This window comes from Jaculus jaculus, chromosome 18, assembly GCF_020740685.1.
Source record: "Jaculus jaculus isolate mJacJac1 chromosome 18, mJacJac1.mat.Y.cur, whole genome shotgun sequence".
In the NCBI taxonomy this organism is placed as follows: Eukaryota; Metazoa; Chordata; class Mammalia; order Rodentia; family Dipodidae; genus Jaculus; species Jaculus jaculus.
In genome coordinates, this window is record NC_059119.1 from 10511888 (window position 1) to 10537899 (window position 26012).

At 43.9% G+C, this 26012-nt stretch overlaps 1 protein-coding gene across 2 annotated transcripts in view; it reads left to right on the top strand.

The window, feature by feature from the left end:
* The first annotated feature begins 1771 nt into the window (after positions 1-1771).
* Positions 1772-26012, top strand: part of Ccar1 (cell division cycle and apoptosis regulator 1) — a 55253-nt gene continuing 31012 nt past the window's right edge. The window contains exons 1-9 of one of the 2 annotated variants that reach the window (XM_045137538.1): positions 1772-1853; positions 3278-3399; positions 12513-12685; positions 13225-13269; positions 17212-17244; positions 18511-18704; positions 21366-21480; positions 21564-21756; positions 25060-25189. In XM_045137538.1, the coding sequence (XP_044993473.1) occupies positions 3327-3399; positions 12513-12685; positions 13225-13269; positions 17212-17244; positions 18511-18704; positions 21366-21480; positions 21564-21756; positions 25060-25189 (956 nt within the window). In that variant the 5' untranslated portion in view covers positions 1772-1853; positions 3278-3326. The remainder of the gene's footprint in view (positions 1854-3277; positions 3400-12512; positions 12686-13224; positions 13270-17211; positions 17245-18510; positions 18705-21365; positions 21481-21563; positions 21757-25059; positions 25190-26012) is intronic. The other variant, XM_045137539.1, reaches the window with a different exon arrangement.

Sequence of the window (26012 nt, forward strand, 5' to 3'; positions counted from 1 at the left end):
TGAAGGCAGGTACCTTAGTCAAGGAGCCACCTCTTCAGCCCCCTCTTTCTTTCCTTCTTTCTTTCTTTCTTTCTTTCTTTCTTTCTTTCTTTCTTTCTTTCTTTCTTTCTTTCTTTCTCTCTCTCTCTCTCTCTCTCTCTCCCCCCCTCCCTCTCTCTCTCCCCCCCCTCTGTCTCTCTTTCTTTCTTTTTTTAATGAGGAATGGTCTCAGTCTAGCCCAGGCTGACCAGAAACTCACTATGTAATCCCAGGGTGGCCTAGAACTCACAGCTATTCTCTTACCTCTGCCTTCTGGGTTGTTGGATTACAGGCATTCACCACCAGGCCTCATTTCCTAAAATTTAAGGTAAGTTTGATCTACAATTTGAGCTAGCCAGGGCTACCACAGGGAGAACCTGTCTCAAGAAGAGGGGGGGAAATATATATATTTTATATATTTGAGGACAGCTTGGGACTACTTAGTGAATTCCATGTTAAACTGGGCTAGAGTGAGACCCTACCTCCAAAAACTGAGTGATCTTTGCCTATAGTCTCTACTACTATGGAGAGTGAGGCAGGTGGATGACTTGAGTCCTGGTGTTCAAGGCCTGACAGGACAGCATGATGAGAACCCAGACTTCATGACAAAAAAGAAGTGCAAATAGTGAAATTACTGGTATACACACACACACACACACATTATTATATATATACATATATATTATTATATACATTCATCTATATTATATATATATAATTTTGATGTAAGAAATCTTTTTTTTGGCGGTAGGGTCTTGTTCTAACCCTGCAATTCACAATGTAGTCTCAGGCTGATCTCGAACTCACAGTGATGCTCCTATCTCTGCCTCCTTAGTAGTGCTGGGATTGCCCAGCTCTAGTGAAGTATGTATTAACAATTATATCTTGCTGGCATCTCTTTAATTCCCAGCACCAGGAATACTGAGGCAGAAAGATCACCATGAGTTCCCAGCCAGCCTGGTTAGAGTTCGTTCCAGGTTGGCCTGGGCTACGTTGAAAAGACCTTGCCTGTTAAAAAAACAAAAAAAAGCGGGCATGGTGGCTCGCGCCTTTAATCCCAGGTAGGAGGATCACGGAGAGTTCGAAGCCACCCTGAGACTACATAGTGCATTTCAGGTCAGTCTGGGCTAGAGTGAGACCCTACCTTGAACCCCCCTTACCCCCACCCCAGCAAAAAAAAAAAAAAAAATTCATCTTAATTCTATAAACCAGTAAGGTGTCACAGAACATACTCATTCTTCCAAAATACTTGTACTAGATTATTTATTTACTTTTTCGCGGTAGGGTTTCACCCTAGCTCAGGCTGACCCGAAATGCACTATGCAGTCTGAGGGTGGCCTCGAACTCACGGCGATCCTCCTTACTTGGGCCTCTGAGGGCTGGGACTAAAGGCGTGCGCCTCTACGCCCGACCTAGATTTTTTTTTTTTAATAATTGAAAAAAAAGACCGCAAGATGGCGGCGGACCTGGCTGGACCACGTGACTAACGATTCTTTTTATTTTATTTTCTTCTCCACACACGTCACCACCGTCCGTCTTTTCCTCAGAGCGGCGCGGAGACGTCGCCCAGCGTATTGTTAAAGGCAAGGTAACCCGTTGGCAGGGGCGTTCGCCGCCGCGTAGCGCTCGGGGCCGCGCGCGTGCGAGCGGGCGCGCGCACGCCGAGCGTGACGTCTGGCGCGCCGTTCCTTCAGGAGCTTGGCGGAGCGAGGCGCGGCGTGGAGCCGGCGCCGTGTGTGCGTGGGGGGGGGGGGGAAAGAGAGAGTGAAGTTGGCGCATGCGCCTGAGGCTGACGGGTTTGAAATGGCTTCGATGGTCGCGGGGATCCGACTCAGGTGAACGTCTTGGTCAGCGTTTGCTTGGAGCTGCGGGCGGCGGAGCCCGCGGGTGGTTCAGACGTGAAGAGGAAGGGCTGGGGTTCCGCGGTGGTGGCGCCCGGGGCGAGCGTAGGCCGACGACCGGGCGGATCGCGAGGGAGCCGGGGCAGCGGCGGACGCGCGCCGTCCCTTTTGTGCGGGTCGGAGCAGGCCCGCGCGCCGCCCTTCCCCCACCGCCGCGCTCCCTCCGTCCGCGGCGGTGCGGCCGGCCGCCTTCGGCCGACCCTCGGACCCTCGGCATCCCGCCGGGCTCAGCCTGGGCCGGCTTCTTCCGGGCCCGGGGAGGCTCCCCGACGGCGTGCGTTTGGGGTCTGTGCGTGTGTGTGTGTGTGAGAGATGGGGGAATGGTGGGATGGGTTCTCTTTCCGGCCTGATGGGCTGGGGGCGACGGCGATGAGGGTCCCCCGGTAGTCGCCTCCCCGCAGCCCCGCGGGTCAGTGGGTTCCGCCTTCCGCCGGGTGAGGCCCGGCAGAGCCCGGGCCCACCCCCCCTTCCCCCCGTGGAAGATGGATGTCAAGTCCGGGCGGGATGCGCGGAAAGAGGGCGAGGGACGCCAGCTTGTCGGTGACCTTGGGGTGCGGGGTCTTCGCACGGCTTCTTCCTGGGCTGCGCGTGCTCCCACCTCAGTGCCTTGCCTTCCCTTGGAGCCGGGTCAGGGTGAGGAAGGCCCGAGTCACTCGCCCAGGTTGAGAGAGATGTTCGTTACGTACGTGATAGTATGCATAGATGTCTCTTCTTGGATCCGAGGGCCTCGACCCACTTTCCGTTGTGGACACCTAAATACTCCTGTGGCCCCTCGATCCCTTGCATTGTAGAAACGGCGTATTTCCTGGGACTGCAAAGTTGTCTATGTACCGACTGGGGAGTACAGTAGACAGTCTTGGCTTCAAATGTCACGGTTTATGGTCATTGAAGTTCCTTTTAAATTCACCCCTCAGATCATCTTTTCAAACGGGGTCCTAGTCATCTGGTGGGCCAAACATTGTTGTTTTCTTTTTCTTTTTGATTTTTCGAGGTAGGGTCTCCTTGCTCAGGCTGACCTGGAATTCACTATGTAGTCTCAGGGTGGCCTTGAACTCACAGTGATCCTCCTACCTCTGCCTACCGAGTGCTGGGATTAAAGGAGTGCGCTACCGCCTGGCTTGTGTCTTTTTTTTTTTTTTTCTAATGTTCATTTCTACTTTTAGTTTTTTTCACCCCGTAGGAAAATGTGCTTTTTTAAAAAGGTTTATTTTTATTTATTTGAGAGTGTGGGTGTGCTAGGGCCTCTAGCTGCTGCAAAGGAACCCCAGATGCTTCTTGATAAATTAAGCATTTCTTTAAAATATCTGTTTGCATTTGTAATTTGGTTGAACTTTGAAACATGGATCCTTTCTTTATAGATCGCTGCTATAAAAGAGAAACAAGTGGAGTTGTTTTTATCCTTCCATCATGGCTCAGTTTGGAGGACAGAAGAATCCGCCATGGGCTACTCAGTTTACAGCCACTGCGGTATCACAGCCAGGTCAGGATACTGGACGCTTGTACTGTAAATGTGTTGTGGTGGTGTTGGTGACCCTGCTACAGCTATTTAATCACAGCTGTGTGATTTAGGTTAATACATGGCATGGTTTAATGTTTGTAAATTAGGTAACCTTTACACTTTTAAGTTTTTAACACATCAAATTTGGTATAGTGGTGCTAGCCTTCAGTCCCAGCACTTGGAGGCTTTGAAGTAGGAGTGAGTTTCTGGTCAGCCTGAGCTAGAGTGAGTCCCTGCCTTGAAAAATTATTCACCACCTACCCAAACACTTGTTTATCCAGCAAGTGTGGACAATTTTACAGGGTTTTGTTGTGGTTGTTGTTTGTTTGTTTGTTTTTTGAGGCTGACCTGGAATTTACTATGTAGTCTTAGGGTGGCCATGAACTCAGTGACCCTCCTACCTCTGCCTCTGGGGTGCTAGGATTAAAGGTGTGTGCCAGCATGCACAGAAAATAGAGTGTGCGTGCAGCAATGCCTCTAACCACTGCAAACTCCAGACACATTGAGCATCTGGCCTACATGGTAGTGTGGAATTGAACTTGATTTGTTAGGTAGGCTTTATAGACAAGTGCCTTAACCGCTGAGTCATCTCTCCAGTCCTTGACTGGTTTTTATTATTCTGTTTTTTTTTTTTTAATATTATTTTTTCAGGGCGTGGTGGCATACACCTTTAACCCCAGCACTGAGGAGGCAGAGTGAGGATGACCACTATTAATCCCAGGTCAGCCTGGATTAGAGCAAGACCCTATACCTTGAAAAATCACAAAAATAAAATTAAATTTGTATTCATTATTTTTAAGGGGGGAGGGAGAATGGGTGTACCAGAGCCTCCAGCCACTGCAAAGGAACTCCATATGCATGTATCACCATGTGCATTGGGCTTATGTCAGTACTGGGGTATTGAACATGGATCCTTAGGTTTCAGGCAAGAGCCTTAATCACAAAGCTATCTCTCCAATCTTATTGTTGAATAATACAACTTATCAAAGCTCCAAAATAATTTTTTTCATCTAGGCTGACCTGAAATTCACTCTGTATTCTCAGGGTGGACTCAAACTCGTGGCAATCCTTCTTCTGCCTTCTGAGTGCTGGGATTAAAGGCGTGCACTGCCACCAAACCTGGTCTTTCTTTTCTTTTGTTTTCATTTTTTTGGTAAGGGTCTCACTCTGACCCATACTGACCTGGAACTCACTATGTAGTCTCAGGGTGGCCTCCAACTAATCCCAGCACTTGGCAGGCACAGGTAGGAGAAGGATTGCCTAGAGTTCGAGGCCTCCTTGACACTACATAGTGAATTCCAGGTCAGCTTGAGCTAGAATGAGACTCTACTTAGAAAAACAAACAAACAAAAAAAGCTCAAAAATAAATTACACTAAGCCAGGAGTGGTGGTGCACGCCTTTAATCCCAGCACTCAGTCAGAAGAGGTACTTGGATTGCTGTGAGTTCCAAGTCAGCCCAGGCTAGACTGAGACCCTACCTTAAAAAAAAAAAAAAAAAAAAAGGATTACATTAAGAAAAACTATCTGAGCCAAGAGTGGTGGTGCATACCTTTAATCTCAGCAGAGGTAGGAGGATCACTGATTTTAAGGCCACCCTGAGGGTACATAGTGAATTCCAGGTCAGCCTGGGCTACAGTGAGACCCTACCTCAAAAAATCTAAACAAACAAACATTTATATGAGAAACAATGGGAATGGGTATGCCAGAGTTCCCTGATGCCACTGCCAAAATGTACTCCAGATGTATATACCATGTTGTATACCCAGCTTCACATAGGCACTGGAGAACTAAACTCAGGCCAGCAGGCTTCTGAGCCAAGCACTCCCAAACACTAAATTGTCTCTCTAGAACGTAGATTAGTAGTATATGTATATATTTTAATTTGAAAGAGGGAATGAGGAGAGGGGACGTGAGAGAGAAAGAGGGTTGCAGATAGAAGTAGTGGGTACACTAGGGCCTTCAGCACCTGTGAATGAACTCCAAATGCTTGTGCCAACTTGTGTATCTTGCATAAATGGGTACTGAGGAATCAAACCTGGGTCTTTAGGCTTCATAGGCAATGGCCTTAAGTGCAAAGCCATCTCTCCAGGCCAAAATAGAGTATATTTTATTTGATTATGTTGTCAGGAATTTTTTTTTTTGAGAGAATTGGTGTGTCAGGGCCTCAGCCACAGTAATCTAACTCTAGATGCTTGTGCCACCTAGTGGGCATGCACCACCTTATGCTTACATCATCTCTGTGTGTCTGGCTTTCATGGGATCTGTAGACAGATAGAATATAGGTCCTTAGGCATTGCACGCAACACCTTAACTGCTAAGCCATCTTTCCAACCCCAGGAGATAGGTTTAAAATTAAATATATTTAATATTTTTATTTACTAGAGGGATAGAGACAGGTAGAGAGAATGGGCATCCCTGGGCCTCTAGCCACTATAAACTTCAGACACATGTGCCACCAAGTAGATTCTGGGGAGTTAAACCTACATCCTTAAACTTTGTAGGCAAGCACCCTAACCACTAAGCCATCTCTGCAGCTTCCAAAATAAATATATTTAAAAGTCATAGGTTTTGAAAAATTATACAGTAATATGGTTTTCAATTTGAATTTAAATTTGAAATACTTTTTTTTTTAGTTTTTTGAAGTAGGGTCTCTGGCCCAGGCTGACCTGGAATTCACTATGGAGTCTCAGGTGGCCTCGAACTCATGGTGATCCTCCTACCTCTGCCTCCCAAGTTCTGGGAGAAATACCTATTCTAAGGAATTTCACTATCAGGTAAAGGAGGCTTTTTTTTTTTGGTGTTTTGAGGTAGGGTCTTTCTCTAGCCCAGGCTGATCGGGAATTCACTTTGTAGTCTCAGGATGGGCTTAAACTCACAGCAATCCTCCTACCTCTGCATCCCAAGTGCTGGGATTATGTGTGTACACCACTGTGCCCAGCTGATTTCTTTAACTTTTTTGTCGACAGCTTTCATAGTTATAGACAATAAACCATGTTATAAACAATAAACCTCTCCCAGCTTCCCCCTCACAAATCCATCCTTCATATTCCCCCCCCCCTCAATTAGTCTCTCTCTAACTTTTTTTTTCAGAGGGGGCGGGTGCAAGGTAGGGTCTCACTCGGGTCCAGGCTGACCTGGAATTCAGTATGTAGTCTCAGGGTGGCTTTGAACTCAGTGATCCTCCTGCCTCTGCCTCTAGTGCTGGGACTAAAGGTGCACACCACTCTGCTGCGCTCTCCCTCCCCTCTTACTGCCGTAGGAACACCATACTAGTTATCCTCCCACGTGCGCCAGCATTCTCTTAATTCCAGTTCTCATTGCTGTAGGGCATCGGGGTTACAGATGCCCGTGCTAATCGTGTCCAGCTTTACATAGGTTCTGGAGCCAAACTGAAGTTAAAAGCTGAAGCAGTCTTTTCCTCAACCCTGCTTCAATTTTTGTGTGTGCAACTTTGCATTATGATATTGAGTCAGTGACTGTATTATTAGTTTTCTAACAATATTTTTTCTGTTTGTACTGATGACAAATTTTAGCTAATGATAATTTGAATTCATTAAATATTTTATTGACTTGGAAAGAGTGAGAGAGAACAAAAAAAACAGTGTTGAGAAATGCAGCTCAGTTGGTGGAGGGCTTCCTTAGCATGCATAAGGCTCTGGCTTCAATCCTCAACACCACATAAAACTGGGTGAGATGGTACATGGCTATAATTCTAGCACTCAAGTGGTGGATACAGAAGTATGAGAAGTTCAAGGTCATCCTTTGCTACATAGCAACTTCAAAGCAAGTAGAGGGGATATATAGGATCTTAACAGAATAATAATGATGATGATGTTCTGGAAGGCAACAGCTCTTCCACTCTCTTGAAGTCCTTGGGAAATGATGAGTACTGTTCCTAGTCATAGTCTTTCTTAACACATAATTCAATTAACTGCTGGTCAGTTCCCTCACTGCTCATGAAGACCTATGATTTCTAACATACGTAATTATCAGAGATATTTATTTAGCTTCCCACCATCTTTCTTCAAGTTTTTATTACCCCAAATTAGTACTTAAGCCCTTAGACAGCTGTGGTGGTGCACATTTGTATCCCCATTACTGATGCCAAAGCAGGACTGCGGCAGTGTGCACCTTGCCTGGACTACATAGTGAGAGCCCGTGTCACAAAGCCAAGGCGTCCCACAAGATTCTTCAGTGCATGGCATCTATAGATAAAAAGTCTTTTCCAGAACAATGTAAGAGACATAACAGGAGAAACGAGTTGCATGCTCATATCATAGTAGTAAAATGGGAACGCACTGCTTTGTAAACTGTAAGGTAAAGCTCCTTAAACAAAACCAAAATGGATGTGGTGGTATATGACACGGGAGCATCACATATCCAGGCCAGCCTGGTCTGCATGTATACCACCCATACAATACATAAATAAATTGGTGTTGAAATAAAATTAAAGATGAAGGATTTTACTGAAAAAGCTGAATACTTTCATGATTAAAATCAGAAATTCAAAGCCGGGCGTGGTGGCGCACGCCTTTAATCCCAGCACTCAGGAGGCAGAGGTAGGAGGATCGCCGTGAGTTCAAGGCCACCCTGAGACTACAGAGTTAATTCCAGGTCAGCCTGGACCAGAGTGAGACCCTACCTCGAAAAACAAAACAAAACAACAAACAAACAAACAAAAAAATCAGAAATTCAAACACTGAGTTTTGAAGTGATGCAAATGAACTCTAGTCACAGACACATGTGCCACGTTGAATCCTGTTTTACCTGGGCGCTGGGGAATAGAACCGTAGTTGACAGGTTTGGCAAGCAAGCGCCTTTAACTGCTGATAAATTTTCCCAGACACTCTCCTAATTTTGCTTCTGTTTTTCAAGAATAGGTTTGTCACTCTAGCCAAAGCTGACCTGGAACTCACTCCAGAGTCCTACGCAGACCTCAAACTCAGTATCCTCCTTCAGGCCTCTCAAGTGCTGGGATTAAAGGCTTAGGTCACCACTTGCCACTTGAGGAGTCTGGCTTTGTTTATTTGAGAGAGGCAGAGAGAGAATGGGTGTACCAGGGCCTCAAGCCACTGCAGATCATCTCCAGATGCTTGCACCACCTTGTGCATCAGGCTTTATGTGGGTGCTGGAGAATAGATCCCTGGTTGTTAACACTTTGCAGGCAAACACTGTATTTGCTGTTCCATTTTTCTGGATTCAATGTCTTTGACTCATTTGCTCCTGTAGCCTTTACTTCCTGATTATAATGACCATTGCTACATGCAATATTGTGTCTGGTCCAGGAATTATAGAAAATACACAGACCCAAAATAACATGGATTTAATGAAGGGTTTACATTTTCCTGACATGGCAGCACTGTACAATAAATAGAATACTATGAGCTATGCCTGGTGATTTATGCCTGTAATCAGAGCATTTGATATGCTGAGGCTGTGGGATTTCAAGTTCATTCTTCTTTTTCTTTTTTTGGTTTTTCCAGGTACAGTCTCACTTTAGCCCAGGCTGGCCTGAAATGAAATTCACTATGTAACGTCAGAGTGGCCTCAAACTCATGGTGATGCTCCTATGTCTGCCTCCCAAGTGCTGGGGTTAAATGCTTGTGCCACCATGCTTGGCTCAATCTTTTATTTTTTTTTTTGAGATAGAGTCTCACTCTAGCCCAGGCTAACCTGGAATTCACTATATAGTCTCAGGGTGGCCTCAAACTCAGGACAGTTCTCCTACCTCTCTCTGCCTCCTGAGTGCTGGGATGAAAAGCATGTGCCACCATGCATGCCCCACCCTCAATTTTTTATTTATTTATGTATTTATGGGTGGGGGGGCAGACAGAGAATAAGCATGCCAGGGCCTCCAGCCACTGCAGGTGAACTCCAGATGCATGTGCCCTTTGTGTATCAGACTTATGAGGGTACTAGAGGTCCTTAGCCTTTGCAGGCAAATGCCTTAACTACTAAGCCATCTCAGCTGGGTGTGGTGGTGCATTCCTTTAATCCTAGCACTAGGGAGGCAGAGGTAGGAAGATTGTCAAGAGTTTGAGGCCACCCTGAGACTACATAGTGAATTCCAGGTCAGCTTAGGCTAGAGCAAGACTCTACCTCGAAAAACCAAAACTAAAAATTAAAAAAGCCATCTCTTCAGCTCATGATCTTTAAAAACATTTTTTTAACTTAATTTATTTGTTTAAGAGAGAAGCAGAGAGACTAGTCACTACAGGTGCTCTATCCGCTCCAAATAAACTCGAGATGCATGTGCTACCTTGATCATCTGGTTTTACGTGGTTCCTGGGGAGCTAAACCTTCCCCGCTAAGCTCTCTCTCCAAACTCTTGAGTTCAATCTTGAGGTACATAGTGACTCCCAGTCCAACCTGGTAACATGGGAAAACCCTGTCTCAGAAAGCCAAAACCAAACCAAAACTACCAATTTGTGATGGTAGATATGTTCATGGTGGTGCTAATACAGCTGCCGCTAAATACATGTAGCTTTTGACTGTAAATGTGCTGTGGTGAGTTTCATATTTCGTTCTCGTTAAATTGGATAGTCATGATTGCTGGCTAGTATACTAGACAGGAAAGATATAGAGGGTAACACTAGCATTGTTATATGTTGGAAACTAATTATTTTGGGGCTGGAGAGATGGCTCAGCAGTTAAAGGCACTTATGTACAAAGCCTGGTTTGATTCTTTAATACTCATGTAAAGCCAGATGCACAAAGTGGCACATGTGTTCATAGTTATTAAGTTAATAATAATATTTCCAGTCATTGGATTCTATTCTGTTGTCTTCGAATAATATCATAAGCTACAACAGTCCATTTTTTAAAATTTACTTTTTTATTGACAACTTCCATAATTATAGACAATAACCCATGGTAATTCCCTCTCTTCTCCCACTTTCCCCTTTGAAGCATCACACTCCCTCATGTCTCCCCACCCCCCATCAGTCTCTCTCTTATTTTGATGTCATCGTTTTTTTTCCTCCTTTTATGGTGGTCTTGTGTAGGTGGTGTCAGGTGCTGTGAGGTCATGGATATCCAGGCCATTTTATGTCTGGAGGAGCACGTTGTAAGGAGTCCTACCCTCCATTGGCTCTTTATTTATTTTGGGTTTTCGAGGTAGAGTCTCAATTCCAAGCTGATCTGGAATTTGCTATATAGTTTCAGGGTAGCCTTTAACTCATGGTGACACTCCCACTTCTGCCTCCCAAGTGCTGGGATTAAAGGCATTTTCGTGGGATGGCCTTGAATTTTTTTGTTGTTGTTAAATTTTTTTTTTGTTTATTTTTATTTATTTATTTGAGAGGGGGAGAGAGACAGAGAGAGAATGGGTGCACCAGGGCTTCCAGCCACTGCAAATGAACTCCATACATGTGTGCTCCTTTGTGCATCTGGCTAACGTGGGTCCTGGGGAATCGAGCCTCAAACCAGGGTCCAATAGGCTTCATAGGCAAGAGCTTAACCTCTAAGCCATCTCTCCAACCCTGGCCTTGAATTTCTTATGAAGTCATGATGTGTCTGGAGGAGTGCATTGTAAGGAGTTCTACCCTTCCTTTGGCTCTTACTTTTTTTTTCTTTCAATTTTTTGTTTATTTATTTATTTATTTGAGAGCGACAGAGAAAGAGGCAGATAGATAGATAGAAAATGTGCACGCCAGGTCCTCTTGCCACTGCAAAGGACCTCCAGACGTGTGTGCCCCTTGTGCATCTGGCTAACGTGGGCACTGGGGAATTGAGCTTCTAACTGGGGTCCTTGGGCTTGACAGGCAAGCACTTAACCACTAAGCCATCTCTCCAGCCCTGGCTCTTAATTGTGTTTTGGTTTTTCAAGGTAGGGCCTCACTCTAGCTCAGGCTGACCTGGAATTCATGATCTTCTTAGCTCTGCCTCCTTAGTTCTAGGATTAAAGACATTTTCATGTCCCTTAGAGATGGCCTTGAATTGTTATAAAGTCAAAGATGAAATTAAACTTGAGATTTTCCCTTACCTTTTTCCCCTTCCTAGAAGGCTAGGATTACACCTGGGATTATGGTGGTGCTGGGACTCAAATCCAGGGTCTTGTGCTAATTGGCAACCACTTCAATTGAGCTATATCCAGCCCCTACCCCTCTCCCCAAGGTACAGTCACACTCTAGCCTAGACTGACCTGGAACTCACAGCAATCCTCCTACCTCTTGCCTGCAGAGTGTTGATTAAAGACATGCATTAATACACCTGGCTTTCTGTTTTTTGTTTTTTGTTTTGTTTTCTTAAGAGAGAATGTGCATGCTAGGGCCTCTAGCCATTGCAAATGAACTCTAGATACATGCGCCACTTTGTGTATCTGGCTCTACATGGGTAATAGAGAATCAAACCCAGTTTGTTAGGCTTTGCAGGCAAGTGCCTTAACCCCTGAGGCATCTCTCCAGCCCAGCCCTGCCTATTGTTTTTGATACATGATTTTACTATGTAGCCCTCTTAACCGCTAAGCCATCTCTCCAGCCCCTATGTAGCCCTCTTTATCTGGCCTTGTACTCACTATGTACCTACTGAATGGCCTCAAATTGGTGGTAATCCTGCTTCATACTCCTGAGTGCCGAGATTACAGGTATGTGATATCAGTCCCTTTTTTTTTTTTAAATCTTTCTTTAAAAAAAAAAATTCATTTTTTTGAGAGTGACAGACAGAGAGAAAGAGACAGAGAGAGAGAATGGGCGCACCAGGGCTTCCAGCCACTGCAAACGAACTGTAGACACGTGTGCCCCCTTGTGTATCTGGTTAACTTGAGTCCTAGGGAATCAAGCCTTGAACTGGGGTCCTTAGGCTTCACAGGCAAGCACTTAACTGCTAAGCCATCTCTCCAGCCCTTTTTTTTAATCTTTTAAGAAATGTTTAACTGGGCATGGTAGCACATGCCTTTGATGCCAACACTTGGAAGGCTAGAAAGCTTTTATTTTATTTTATTTTATTTTATTTATTTGCAACTACTACAAATGAACTCCAGATGATACGCCACTTTGTGCATCTGGCTTTATGTGGGTACTAAGAATTAAGTGCTTATGGAAGATTTCTAGAGAGAGCCAGATCTTGATTTTATTTTTCTTTTTAATCTTGTTAGCTGCACTAGGTGTTCAGCAGCCGTCACTTCTGGGAGCGTCTCCTACTATATATACACAGCAAACTGCGCTGGCGGCGGCAGGCTTGACGACACCCACGCCCGCAAACTACCAGTTAACACAAACTGCAGCTTTGCAGCAACAGGCTGCAGCTGCTGCAGCTGCATTACAGCAGGTGAGTTTTCAGTAAGTTTTAATATGACGTAGATAATAAAATATGAGTATCTAGGCTAATAAGCAGACAAAACTATCTCCCTGTGTTTTGTTTGTTTTCTATTTGCTGTTGTCTGTTTTGCATATATGCTACCTGAGTGAGCACTGTTATTTAATTTTGTATTATTTTCGAAGTAGAATGGCATTGAACTCACTGTTCTGCCTCTTAAGTGCTGTGATTAAAGGTGTGTGCTACCATGACCATCTGCTACTTCCGTATTTTTTAATGGTTTATTTATTAGAGAGAGACTGCCGCAAATAAATCCCAGACAGATTCATCACCATGAGCATCTGCTTACCTTAGTTGATGACAGTTCAGTCCTATAGATGTGTTCTACAGTATGAATTATTACAATTTTTAAAATTTGAGATGAAGTGTGGCTGATCTAGCAAACATCTTTGCAACATATTTTTGGCTTTTCTTATGTATGTATTTGAAAATGATTAAAACTTAGTAACCATACTTATCCTTCAATAATCTTTTTTTGTTTAATCTTTCAGCAGTATTCACAACCTCAGCAGGCCTTGTATAGTATGCAACAACAGGTTAGTTTATATTTTCCATGTTAACAACTTTTTTTTTCATTTGTTTGTGAGTGTGTGATTCCTGTTTTAATATTCTATTTATTTTTTTTTTTAATGGAGAGAATGTGTGCGACCCCTTGTGCATCAGGCTAACATGGGTCCGAGGGAATCGAACCTGGGTCGTTTGGCTTTGCAGGCAAATGCTTTAACCTCTAAGCCATCTCTCTAGCATGTGGCTCCCTCTCCCCCCCACTGCCTTTTTTTTTTTTTTTTTTTTTTTTTTTGAGGTAGAGTTTCACTCTAGCCCAGACTGAACTGGAATTCACTAAGTAGCCTGCAGCTGGTCTCAAGCTCACAATGATCCTCCTGCCTCTGCCTCCTAAGGCTGAGATTAAAGGTGTGCACCACCATGCCCAGCAAGAACTAATTTTTTAAAAATATTTATTTTTATTTTTATTTATTTATTTGAGAGCAACAGACAGAGAGAAAAAGAGGCACAGAGAGAGAGAGGATGGGTGCACCAGGGCCTCCAGCCACTGCATAGGAACTCCAGATGCATGCACCACTTTGTGCATCTGGCTAAAGTGGGTCCTGGGGCATCGAGCCTCAAACTGGAGTCCTCAGGCTTCACAGGCAAGCACTTAACCACTAAACCATCTCTCCAGCCCGGCAAGAACTAATTTTAACGTAGCCATTTATTCCAGAATTCATTTCATACACTTCTGTTTTCCTGTCATCTACCTTACTGTGTGATTTGAATTCTTTTATTTATTTATTTATTTATTTATTTATTTATTTATTTATTTGAGAGTAACAGAGAGAGGAAGAGGCAGATAGAGACAGAGAGAATGGGCACGCCAGGGCCTCCAGCCACTGCAAATGAACTCCAGATGCATGCGCCCCCTTGTGCATCTGGCTAACGTGGGTCCTGGGGAACCGAGCCTTGAACCAGGGTCCTTAGGCTTCACAGGCAAGCACTTAACCACTAAGCCATCTCTCCAGCCCAGTGTGATTTGAATTCTTTGTGAACGGATGGGGAATGTTAAGGAAAAACCTTGTATTTCAAAGTGAAAGAGTTAAAAAATATTCTAAAACTTGATGTTGAAGACAATCTGTTGAGAGCCATTCTGTTTTCAGTGTTTGGATGTATGCTACCCTCTGGAACGTCTAAACCTTTTCTGTTCAATTAGACTTCATATTAAATTTAAAGCCTCCTTTTTCCTGTATGCCAGTGTATTCCCAGTATGCCATGATCATAGTGCCTTCTACCACTCTCCTTTCCTCCCTCGCCAAACCTCCCTCCACTGAATTCCCTTTCCAACTAGTCTTTCTATCTTATCTCTCTTTTTTCAAGGTAGGGCCTCATTCTACCCCAGCCTGACCTGAAACTCATCCTGTATGCCCAGGCTGGCCTCAAACTCACAGTGATCCTTCCTCCTCGCCCTCCCAAGAGAGTGCTGAAATTAAAGGTGTGAGCCACCACATCCAGGCTTGCTTCTATTTTGATGTCAACACTTTTTCTCCTATGAGGCAGGTCTTGTGTAGGTAGCATCAGCCACTCTGAAGTCATGAATGCCATGGCCACTTTGTGTCTAGAAGACAGTATTGCAAAGTACTCTTCCCTCCCGTGGCTCTTACATTCTTTATGTCATCTCTTCTGCAGTGGTCCCTGAGCTTTGGAGGTTGTGATAGAGATCTCTCAGTGCTACACGCTCCTGTCACTTTTCAGCACTTTAATGAGTTTTTAGTCATTCCAGTAATGACTCCCATTTGAAAAGAGAAGCTTCTCTAACCAAAAGTGAGAATAGCTTTCAGTGTCAGGCAGGAATTCTCAAGGAGTGGGCCTCAAAATCCAATCAGAGAGTAGTTGTTTTCCCCTGTAACAGACATGTCACCATTTAATTGTGGTGGGCAACTAAGAAACTTGGCAATAGGTACTGATGGTTTGGGGGCCAAGGGTTCAATTCCAGTACCAAAAAATGTTTCAGATCATACGCACACATTGAAACTGTATATAGACATGCATATTTGTTCCTTCAAGGCATTCATACCTATGAAACTTTAGAAGATTTAGGAAAAGTTTCGGTTTATGTTCTCTCTTTAGCCCAGGCTGACCTGAAATTCATTATGCCGTTTCAGGCTAGCCTCTTAACACAGAGTGATCCTCTAGAGTACTGGGATTAAAGGCATGTGCCACCCTGCCTGCAAGGGAGAGAGTGGGTCTGGGTGTATCAGGGCTGCTGCAGATGAACTCCAGTACACGTGCTAGTTTGTGCATCAGGCTTTACAAGGGTACTGGGGAATTGAGCCTGGTCTGTCATGTATTGGTAACAAGTGCCTAACTGCTGAGCTCATTTCTCTAGCCAAATTTAGTTGTTTTTTTTTATTTTTTGCTTTTGCTTCTTGGGTTTCTTTTTTGTTTTTCTGACTTGGGATGGTATTTTGTATTGAGCCTATCATCCTCCTACCACATAAAAAATACTACTTAAAAGTTTTTAAAAATATTATCTATGCCTGACATGTTGTCACATGCCTTTAATCCTAGCAGAGGTAGGAGGATTGCTGTGAGTTCTAGGTCACCCTGAGATTACATAGTAAGTTCCAGGTCAGCCCAGGCTATAGTGAGATTCTACCTTGAAAAACGAAAAAACAAAAAAAAAAAAGGTTATCTGGCTAGAGATGGCCTAGCCATTAAAGTGCTTGCCTGCAAAGCCCAAGGACCTAGGATCAATTCCCCAGGACCCACATTAGCCAGATGCACAAGGGGTGAGCGAACATGTCTGGAGTTCATTTGCAGTGGCTGGAGGCCCTGGCATGCCCATTCTTTCTCTTTCCCCCTCTGCCAAATAAATAAATTATTAAAGAAAAAAAAGAGACCACCACAGCTGAAGACAAGAGTCTATACAGAAATCAAGGTACAGGACAGACTGTCCAAGGGTAAAACCGATAGACAACATGCACAGGCTAGGCAGCGGGTGAGGGCTGTGGGCTGCAGCGCTGCGTGGCGGGTTCTCCACAGCTACAGGGTGGGCTGGAGCTCAGCAGCACACGTGTCCACAGCTGTCTGCGCCCGGTTCTCCAGCCCACATATCCCTGAGGGTACCCAGCAGATGTCACCCTGGGTATTGGCTTGGGGTGCTAGCAGGGTGTGAGGTATTTCTCTGCGGGTCCCTTGTAAGAGTAGTCGCTGGGGAGTCCAGGGAGAGTTTATTCCTCTGCTCCAGGGATGGTCCCCGTCCATTCGTAAAGGGTTTCTGATTCAGGGAAGACAGGATTCCTTTGTCACCGATAACATCAGTTTCTTTTTGTAGCCTCTTGCCCACAGGATCCTGACAGCATCCTTGCTGTGCTGGGCACCTTTAAGGGCAAAGGTGACGCTGGTAGAGGTTGGGTCAAGTTGGTGGGAGGCCATCCCAGTGGTGCTATAATGACTACAGGGGCTCAGTTTTCTCTGCAACTGCTTTCACATTTACTTATTTTGGGATGTCTTTGTGTGTGCATGAGTGTGTTACTACCAGTGTGGATACACAAATGTACGTGGAGGCCATAGGACAGCTTCTTACTGAGAGAGGAATTCTCTTTAGCCCATGGCTTGCTAATGAGACTAGCCCAGGTATCCAGCTAGCCTGTCTCCACATCCCCAGCAAGAGTATACCACTGTGTTTAGCAGTATCTACTTTTTAAATAAGATTATGTTTTTTAAATATAATATAATATAATTTCCTTCTAGGAAATTTACCCCTTTTGGGGGGGGGATTTGAGGTAGGGTCTCAGTCTAGCCCAGGCTGACCTAGAATTCACTGTGTAGTCTCAGGGTAGCCCTCAAACTCACGGCAATCCTCCTACCTCTGCCTCCCAAGTACTGGGATTAAAGGCATGTGCTACTACGCCCAGCTAAATGTACCTGTTATAAATCATCTCTGAATCATTAATTCTGATTGATTGTTTTTTAATTTCTTTCAGATACAGCAACCCCAACAGACCATTTTAACACAGGTTAGTTTGATGGTAATTTATTTCTTTTGAATGTAGATTACAGTGGTTTCTATCCTGAGTTTTCATTCAGATCCTTTTGGGATTCATGTAACACTTTATAATTACAAAAACAGGGAAAAAGTATTGTGTTTTTATATGTTTCGATTGCAGGCCTAGCTATTGCATAGTTGGAATAAATGGGAAGGTTTTTGGTGGTGGTTTTGTTTTTTCAAGGTAGAGTCCCACTGTAGCTGAGACTGAGCTGGCACCCTCTCTCTTTAGTTCTAGACTGAACTTGAACTCTCAGTGATCCTCCTACCTCAGCCTCCGGAGTGCTATGGTTAAAGGTGCGTGCCACCATGCCCAGCTTAAAAGCAGATTTGGAGTTTATTAATAAAAGGGTTTTTTGTTTTTCAAGGGAGGGTCTCACTAGCTCAGGCTGACCTGGAATTCACTATGAAGTCTCAGGGTGGCCTTAAACTCACAGTGATCATCCTTGAACTCATCAGTTATTGTCCTACCTCTGTCTCCTAAGTGCTGGGATTAAAGGCGTGCGCCACCTTGCCCAGCTTGTTTTTGTTTTTTTTTGAGACAGTTTCTCACTATAGCTCAGGCTGATCTATAGTCACTCTGTAGTTTCAGGGTGGCCTCGAACTCATAAGCAATCTTTCTACTTCTGCCTCCCTAGTGCTGGGATTAAAGGCATGTGCTACTATGCCTAAATACTTGGTCATCATGCTGGGCAAAATATTTGTTTATTTATTTAAGAGAGAAAGATGCAGACAGAGAGTGAGTTTGAGCAAGCCAGGACCTCCTGCTACCTGTAAACAAACTCCAGACAAATGCGCCTCTTTTTGCATCTGAATTCACATGGATACTATGAACCCAGGCAGTTTGGTTTTGCAAGCAACTGCCTTTAATTGCTGAGCCATCTCTCTAGCCCAACCTTGAACTTTTGGCACTTCTTCCTGTGTCTCCTGAATGCTGGGATTACAGGTGTGTGCCACCATACCTGGTTTATGCATTGCTAGGGATGAAATACAAAGCTCTCTGCCCATGGTAGCAAAACATTCTATGAGCACCTTAACTTTGTAGCTCTGGCTTTTCTGAATCTCAGTATGTAGCCCTAGCCAGCCTCAAACTTACGGTGATCAGTCCTCATGCCTCATTCTCCTCCCAAGTGCTGAGACTGTAGGCATGCTACAGCGGTGCCCAGGTTTATATTCATTGTTACCATTTAGACACTGCTAGTCATTTCCCTAATGTGATACTACTTTTGTTCAATAGCCAGCTGTTGCTCTGCCCACAAGCCTTAGCCTGTCTACTCCACAGCCTGCGGCACAGATAACTGTGTCATATCCAACGCCAAGGTCCAGTCAGCAACAAACTCAACCTCAGAAGCAGCGTGTTTTCACGGGCGTGGTTACAAAGCTACATGACACATTTGGATTTGTGGATGAAGATGTATTTTTCCAGCTTAGGTAAACTTCCTTAAATGTGGAGATATTACTTCTTGCCCACGTTCAGCAGTTGGTTAATCATGCTAAAGTTTATTGGTCTGCTGTAATTTTTTTTATCTTACTGAACTTACAAATTTTCATCAAAAATGTTTGTATATTTAATGGAGAATATGATTAAAGCTATCTTTTTTTGGCAGGGGGGTTCAAGGTAGGGTCTCACTCTAGCCCAGGCTGACCTGGAATTCACAATGTAGTCTCAGGGTGGCCTTGAACTCACAATGATCCTCCTACCTCTGCCTTCCTAGTGCTTGGATTAAAGGCGTGTGCCACCATGCCCGGATTTCTTTTATGTATATACACATACACACACACACACACACACACACACACACTTTTTATTTATTTACTTGAGAGAGAATGTGCACACCAAGGCCTTCAGCCTTTGTAAATAAGCTCGAGATGCATGTACTACCTTGTGCATCTGGCTTACATGCATCTAGCTTACATGGGTCCTGGGGAATCTAACCTAGGTCCTTTGGCTTTGCATGCAAGCGCCTTAAACCACTAAGCCATCTCTCCAGCCCTAAAGCAATTTTTTTTGTTGTTGGGCTTCTAGCCACTGCAAAAGAACTCCAGATCCCCCCCCCCCCCCCCGGAAAAAAAGCAAAACACATAAAAGGCCAGGCATGGTAACGCATGACTCTAATCCCAGCACTTGGGAGGCAGAGGTAGGAGGATTTCCATGAGTTCAAGGCCACCTTGAGACTACATAGTGAATTCCAGGTCAGCCTGGACTACAGTGAGACCCTACCTTGAAAAGCAAAAAACAAAAATAAAGGTGGACAGGGCGGGGGCCGCTGGAGAGAGCATTCAGTTTTTAAGGCACACTCTAATCTCCACATCCCATGTAGCCACCAGACACATTGAAGGTGAAGCAAGTGTGCAATGTCACATATGTGCACAAGGGAGCGCATGCATTTTCAGCTCATTCATGGGCTGAAAGGCCCTGGTACCCCAGTTCTTTCTCTCTCAAAAAAATCCACATGCCTATGCTGGTTTCTGCTTCTGGGTTAGTGGATACTGGAATCCAACCTGCATCCTTAGGCTTCATAGACAAGTGCCTTAACAACTGAGCTCTCTCTCCAGCTCTTATGCTTATAAATCTTTTGAAATTTTATGTTTTCATCAGAGAGGTAGATTGAGTATAAGTGCCCCAGGGCCTCCTGGCACTGCAAATGTACTCCATATTCACAATTCTTTTTTTGTTTGTTAGCTTTGGGTTTTTCCATGTAGGGCTTCACTAGTCTAGCCCAGGCTGACCTGGAGTTCACTATGTAGTCTCAGGGTGGCCTGGAACTCACTGCAATCCTCCTACCTTTGCCTTCCAAAGGTGTGTGCCACCACACCTGGCTCATCCAACTTCTTTTAAAATTTTATTTATTTGAGAGAGAAAGAGAGAGGGCTAAAATGGGCATGCCAAGGCCTCCACCACTGCAAATGAACCCCAGATGCATGCACCCCCTTGTGCATCTGCTTACATGGGTCCTGGAGGATAGAACCAGGATCCTTTGGCTTTGCAGGCAAGTGTCTTAACCGCTAAGCCATCTTCCCAACCCTCATCCGCCTGGCTTGATGTGGGTACTAGGAATTGAACCCAGGCCATCAGACTTTGCAAGCAAGTGCCTTTAACCTCTGAGCTGCGTGTCTCTAGCCCTCTGTTATTTGTAGTACTAAGTAAAGCATATTTTAATAGTAAACTGTGTTGAATCACATTATTGACGTTATTAGTATTCTCTCTAGTACTTTTGTAGCTTAGTAGTGGTTACAGGAAATAGCAATTTTGTTAAATATTTCTAATGAACTTCCCTAAAAGTGCTACCTTAGGGAAATTAATTAGTTTACTAAATTTTGTGTATTTCCTGCTTTTCATATTCTCTCCATATGTCTTTTCAAGGTCAAAAGCAAATACTGCTCTTGGGTATTAAAAGTCCTAGTGCTGGGGGTTAGATTTAGCTCAGTGGATGAATGCTTCCTCTTGTTGTTCCTCGAAACTGGGAAATTGTAGTGCTGGTCTGGAGAGATGACTTAGTGGTTAAGGTTCTTGCCTACAGAACCTAAGGATCCAGGTTTGATTCCCCAGTACCCACGTAAAGCCAGATGCACAAGGTGATACATACATTTGGAGTTTATTTGCAGTGGTTGAGGCCCTGAAGTGCCCATTCTTTCTCTCTCATAAATAAATAAATATTAAAAAGCAAAGAGTAAAAGTCATAGTGCTACAGGTGGAAGGGTACATTTAATTATGAGATGGAAAAGTGTTTCTTAAACATCAAACCTCCTTGTTTACATTCAGAAAGTGAAACATGCGCTGGGTGTGGTGGCACACACCTTTAATCCCAGCACTCAGGACGCAAAGGTAGGATAGCCTTGAGTCAGCCTGGGCCAGAGTGAGACCCTACTACCTCTAAAAAACAAACAAACAAAAAAAAATGAAACATGCTCAGGCTATAAATGCGTCTAGCATTAACATACTTTTGCAAAAGCTTACCAGAATTCCCTTTCAGTTATCCTTTAAAGTACTAACTATATTTAGGGTGAAGGCAGGTCTGTTTTAGTTGTGTATAAAATCATTTTTGGAGGAGTCCCTTCTGTATTGGTATTTAAATCAATTTCTTTTTCCAGTGCTGTCAAAGGGAAAACTCCCCAAGTGGGTGACAGAGTATTGGTTGAAGCTACTTATAATCCTAATATGCCTTTTAAATGGAATGCACAAAGAATTCAGACACTACCAAATCAGGTACATAATTACAGAAACTCGGTAATTTTCTCTCTTGCAGAGAATTCTATTTTTTTTAAAGCCAGTTGTTTTCTTCTGTTTAGAATCAGTCCCAAACCCAGCCTTTACTGAAGACTCCTCCTGCTGTGCTTCAGCCGATTGCACCACAGACGACATTCGGTGTTCAGGCTCAGCCCCAGCCCCAGTCTCTCCTCCAGGCACAGATTTCAGCAGCTTCTATTACCCCGCTCTTGCAGACTCAGCCACAGCCCTTGTTACAGCAGCCACAGCAGAAAGGTATTGCATGTAATGTATGTTTGTTTTCTATTTCAAGTGACTATATATCTTTAATTGTTAAAAGTGAAAGGAAGCTTGAATACTTAGAATAGAATGTCCTTCGTAGCTATTTGGAGGTGTGTGTTCTCCACCCAGGCCTGTTTGGTTTTGGTTTTGTTTTTGTTTTGAGATAGGGTCTTGTTCAACCCAAACTGACTTGGAATTAGTCTCAAGTTGGGCTTGAACTCACAGAAATCCTTCTACCTCAGCTACCCCCCTACCCCAGTCTTTTTACATATTTATTTATTTTATTTTCCAAGGTATGATCTCACTCTAGCCCAGGCTTACCTGGAACTCACTGTGTAGTTTCAGGGTGGCCAGGAACTCTCAGCAATCCTCCTACCTCTCTCTCCAAGTACTGGGATAAAGGTGTGGGCCACCATGCCCCACTGTCTTTTGCTTCTTACTTCCTAAACCTAATGGCCATCAAATTGCTTGCGTTATACTTATTATGTTAATGATTGATTGATTGATTGATTGAGACAGGGTCTCACTATGTAGGTCAGTCTTGCCTTGCAGTCATGGCAGTCTTCCTATCTCAGCCTCCTGAGTGCTAAGATTACAGTTGAGTGCCACCCACATCGGCTATTGCACTTTAGGTTTTTTTGTTTTGTTTTGTTTTCAAGGTGGGGTCTCACTCTAGTTCAGGGTGACCTGGAATTCACTATGTATTCTCAGGGTAGCCTCAAAACTCACTGTGAGTATCCTACCTCCCAAGTGCTGGGATTAACGATGTGTGCCACCTTGCCCAGCTTTACTTTAGGGTTTTTTTAAGGTCTCATGTAGCCCAGGTTGGCCTTGAATTTGCTCAAGATGACCCTGAACCTCTTGATCTTCCTACCTTACCTCCCGGGTACTGAGATTATAAACATATCAACTGTGACTGATCCATCTTTTTTGTTTTGCTTCTTAGTTTGAGACTGGGCTTCACAATTTAGTACATGCTAGACTCAGATTCATAGCAACCTCCCACCTTAGCATCCTGCGTACTGGGATTACAGGTGTATACCACAATGTCCAAGAAATGTATACTTTAAAAAATATGTTTATTTATTAATTCATTTGGTGTATGTGTGCCCTCACATGTATGGGAGTACATCTGTACTATGCACATAGGACCTTAGGGTCTCTCCTTGCCTTTCACCTTGCTTGAGGCAAGGCTTTTGTTTTTTTGTTTTTGTTTGTTTGCTTTTCGAGATAGGTGGTTTTTTGTTTTTTTTTTTTGTTTTGCTTGTTTTTTTGTTGTTGAGGTAGGGTCTCAACACTAGCCCAGGCTGATCTCTAATTCACTCTATTCTCAGGGTAGCCTCAAACTCTCGGCAGTCCTCCCTGTGCCTCCCAAGTGCTGAGATTAAAGGTGTGTGCCACAATGGAGACTGCAAGATCAATTTTTAAAAATATTTTTATTTATTTATTTGAGAGAGAGACAGAATGGCATACCAGAGCTTCCAGCCACAGCAAATGAACTTTAGATGTGTGCACCACTTTGTGCACCTGGTTTACTTGGGTCCTGGGAAATTGAACCTGGGTCCTTTGGCTTTGCAGGCAAGCATCTTTACTACTAAGCCCTCTCTCCAGCCCAAGATCTATTTTTGTTCACTGTTCCATTCAAGGTCCCTGGAAATTCTTCAGTCTCTGGCTCCCCTCTTTTTTTAAAAATATATTTTATGTATTTATTTGAGAGAGAGAGAAAGGGCAGAGAGAGAGCAAGGAAGAGAATGGTCATGCCAGGGCCTCCAGGCACTACAAACAAACTCCATATGCATGTTCCCCTTGTGCATCTGGCTTACATGGGTCCTGGAAAATCAAACTGGGATCCTTTGGCTTTGCAGACAAACACCTTAACCACTGTGCCATCCCTCCAGCCCCTCTTTTATTTTTTTTAAATAAGTCTCACTGTGGCCCAGGCTGACCTGGAATTCACTCTGTAGTCTCAGGGTGGCCTTGAGCTCATGATGATCCTCCTACTTCTGCCTCCCAAGTTCTGAGATGAAAGGCATGTGCCACCCTGTTTGGCTCTCTGCTCCCCTCTTGTAGGCAAACTGGCATTATAGAAGCCTGCCATGTTTCCAGTTATTATGTGTGGTTTGAAGATCTGAACTTAGGTGTTTAGACTTGTATGACAAACACCTTAACAGCTAAGCCATCTCTCTAGGCCAGAAAAATGTTTTTAATCATCAAATTATCAGAAGTATTTATAAACCACAAGAGCAGTTGAAGAGGTAGCTTAGTTAGTACTGTGTTTGTCATGCAAGGATGAGGACCTGAGTTTGATTCCCAGGTTCCATGTCAAAAAAGCTGGTGTGGGGGGCTGAAGAGATAGCTCAGTGGTTAAAGCGTTTGCCTGCAAAGACCTAATGACCTGGGTTCGATTCTAAACTCCCATAAAAGCACATGTATAAAGTGACACTTGCAACTTAATTTGTTTGCAGTGGCTAGAGGGCATAGCATGCCCATTCTGTCTGTTTCTCTCTTTCTTCTTGCAGATAAATATTATCCAAAAAAAACCTGGTATAGTCCTGTGCACTTACAATCCCAGTACTGGGGAGGCAGCAACAGGTGGATTCCTTGGGCTTACTGGCAAGTCAATGTAGCTTACCTCACTCAGTGGTTAATGATGTTTGCTTGTAATGGCAAGGCCTGCCGGCCTGGGTTCAATTCCCTAGTAAGCACATAAAGCCAGACAGACAGTGACTCATGTGTTGAGTTAATTTGCTGCGGCAAGTGTTCCTGGTATACCTATGTGTCGTCCCCACCCCACCCCCCATTTTCTCTGTGCTCACAAATAAAAAATATTTTTCAAAGATAGAAATAAAAGAATAGAAAAGAAAGGGATATGGCACCTGAGAATGTCCTCTGTCCTCCACATGCAAGTACACACATGCATATATTCTTACACAGATCTACACAGAACCAAAAAAGTGATGTGGAATTTCATTTATGGACTATGCAAAATCTTGTAGAGAAAAGAATGGAAATCATTATTTACTTATTCATCTTTTTTTTTTTCATTTTTTTTTGTGAGAAAAGGTCTTATAGCTCTCAGAAGCTTCTGGATTTGTGCTTTGATACATTTTGAATGTCCTCAGTATCTGTCTCCATCACCCTGGCCCAGGTTGCCGAGCACTCTTGCTCATGGTGCCAAATCTTCTGTGGTTTCACCTGGGCTCCCTTACATGGGGTGTAAGCTGTCTTTTCTTGTCTTGTTGGTAGATTTTATTAAACAAGGTTTTTTTGTTGTCGTTCCCTCCCCCCCCTTTATAGCTGGCTTATTGCAGCCTCCTGTTCGTATAGTTTCACAGCCACAACCCGCACGAAGATTAGATCCACCATCAAGATTTTCAGGAAGAAATGACAGGGTGGATCAAATGCCAAACAGAAAAGACGACCGAAGGTAGGTTTGTATTTAATTTAATTTAATTTAATTTATTTTTTTCCCTAAGGTCTTATTCAGGCTAACCTGGAATTCACTATGTAGTCTCAGCATGGCTAACTCATGTCAATCCTGCTACCTCTGTCTCTCCAGTACTAGGACTAAAAGCCTGTACCACCATGCCTGGCTGCTATTATTTTTTGTGTGTTTGTTTGCTTGGTTGGTTTTATTTTTTGAGGTAGGGTCTCACTCTAGCCCAGGCTGACCTGGAATTCACTATGTAGTCTCAGGGTGGCCTCGAACTCACAGTGACTTCCTACTTTTCCCTCCAGAGTGCTGAGATGCACCTGTATGCACCACCACGCCCGGCTTATTTATATTATTTTTTAAAGTGTATGTAGAGCTGGAGAGATGGCTTAGCAGTTAAGGCACTTGCCTGTGAAGCCTAAGAATCCAGGTTCACCTCTATAGGTCCCACTATTCCAGATGCACGAGATGATGCAAGTGTGCAGTGTGGCACATGCTCATAAGCTGGTGCATGCATCTGGAGTTTGATTGCAGTGGCTGGAGACCCTAGCATGCCATTTCTCTCGTTCATTCTCCCCCGCCCCTTCTTTCATATAAAAAGGGTAAAAAAGGTCAGTCTTTTGGGCTTTCCTCAACAACAACAAAAAAGAATGTATTATTGTCACTGAATTGTATATTTAAGAATGGTTAAAATGCTTGCTTTCTTGCACAATTTTAAGATGTTAAATCTGGAATATTGCCAAATTACTTAGTATAATTATTACATTAAGGAACTGTTCCAATGTGGGTGCTGAGGTATGTATACACCTGTAATTCC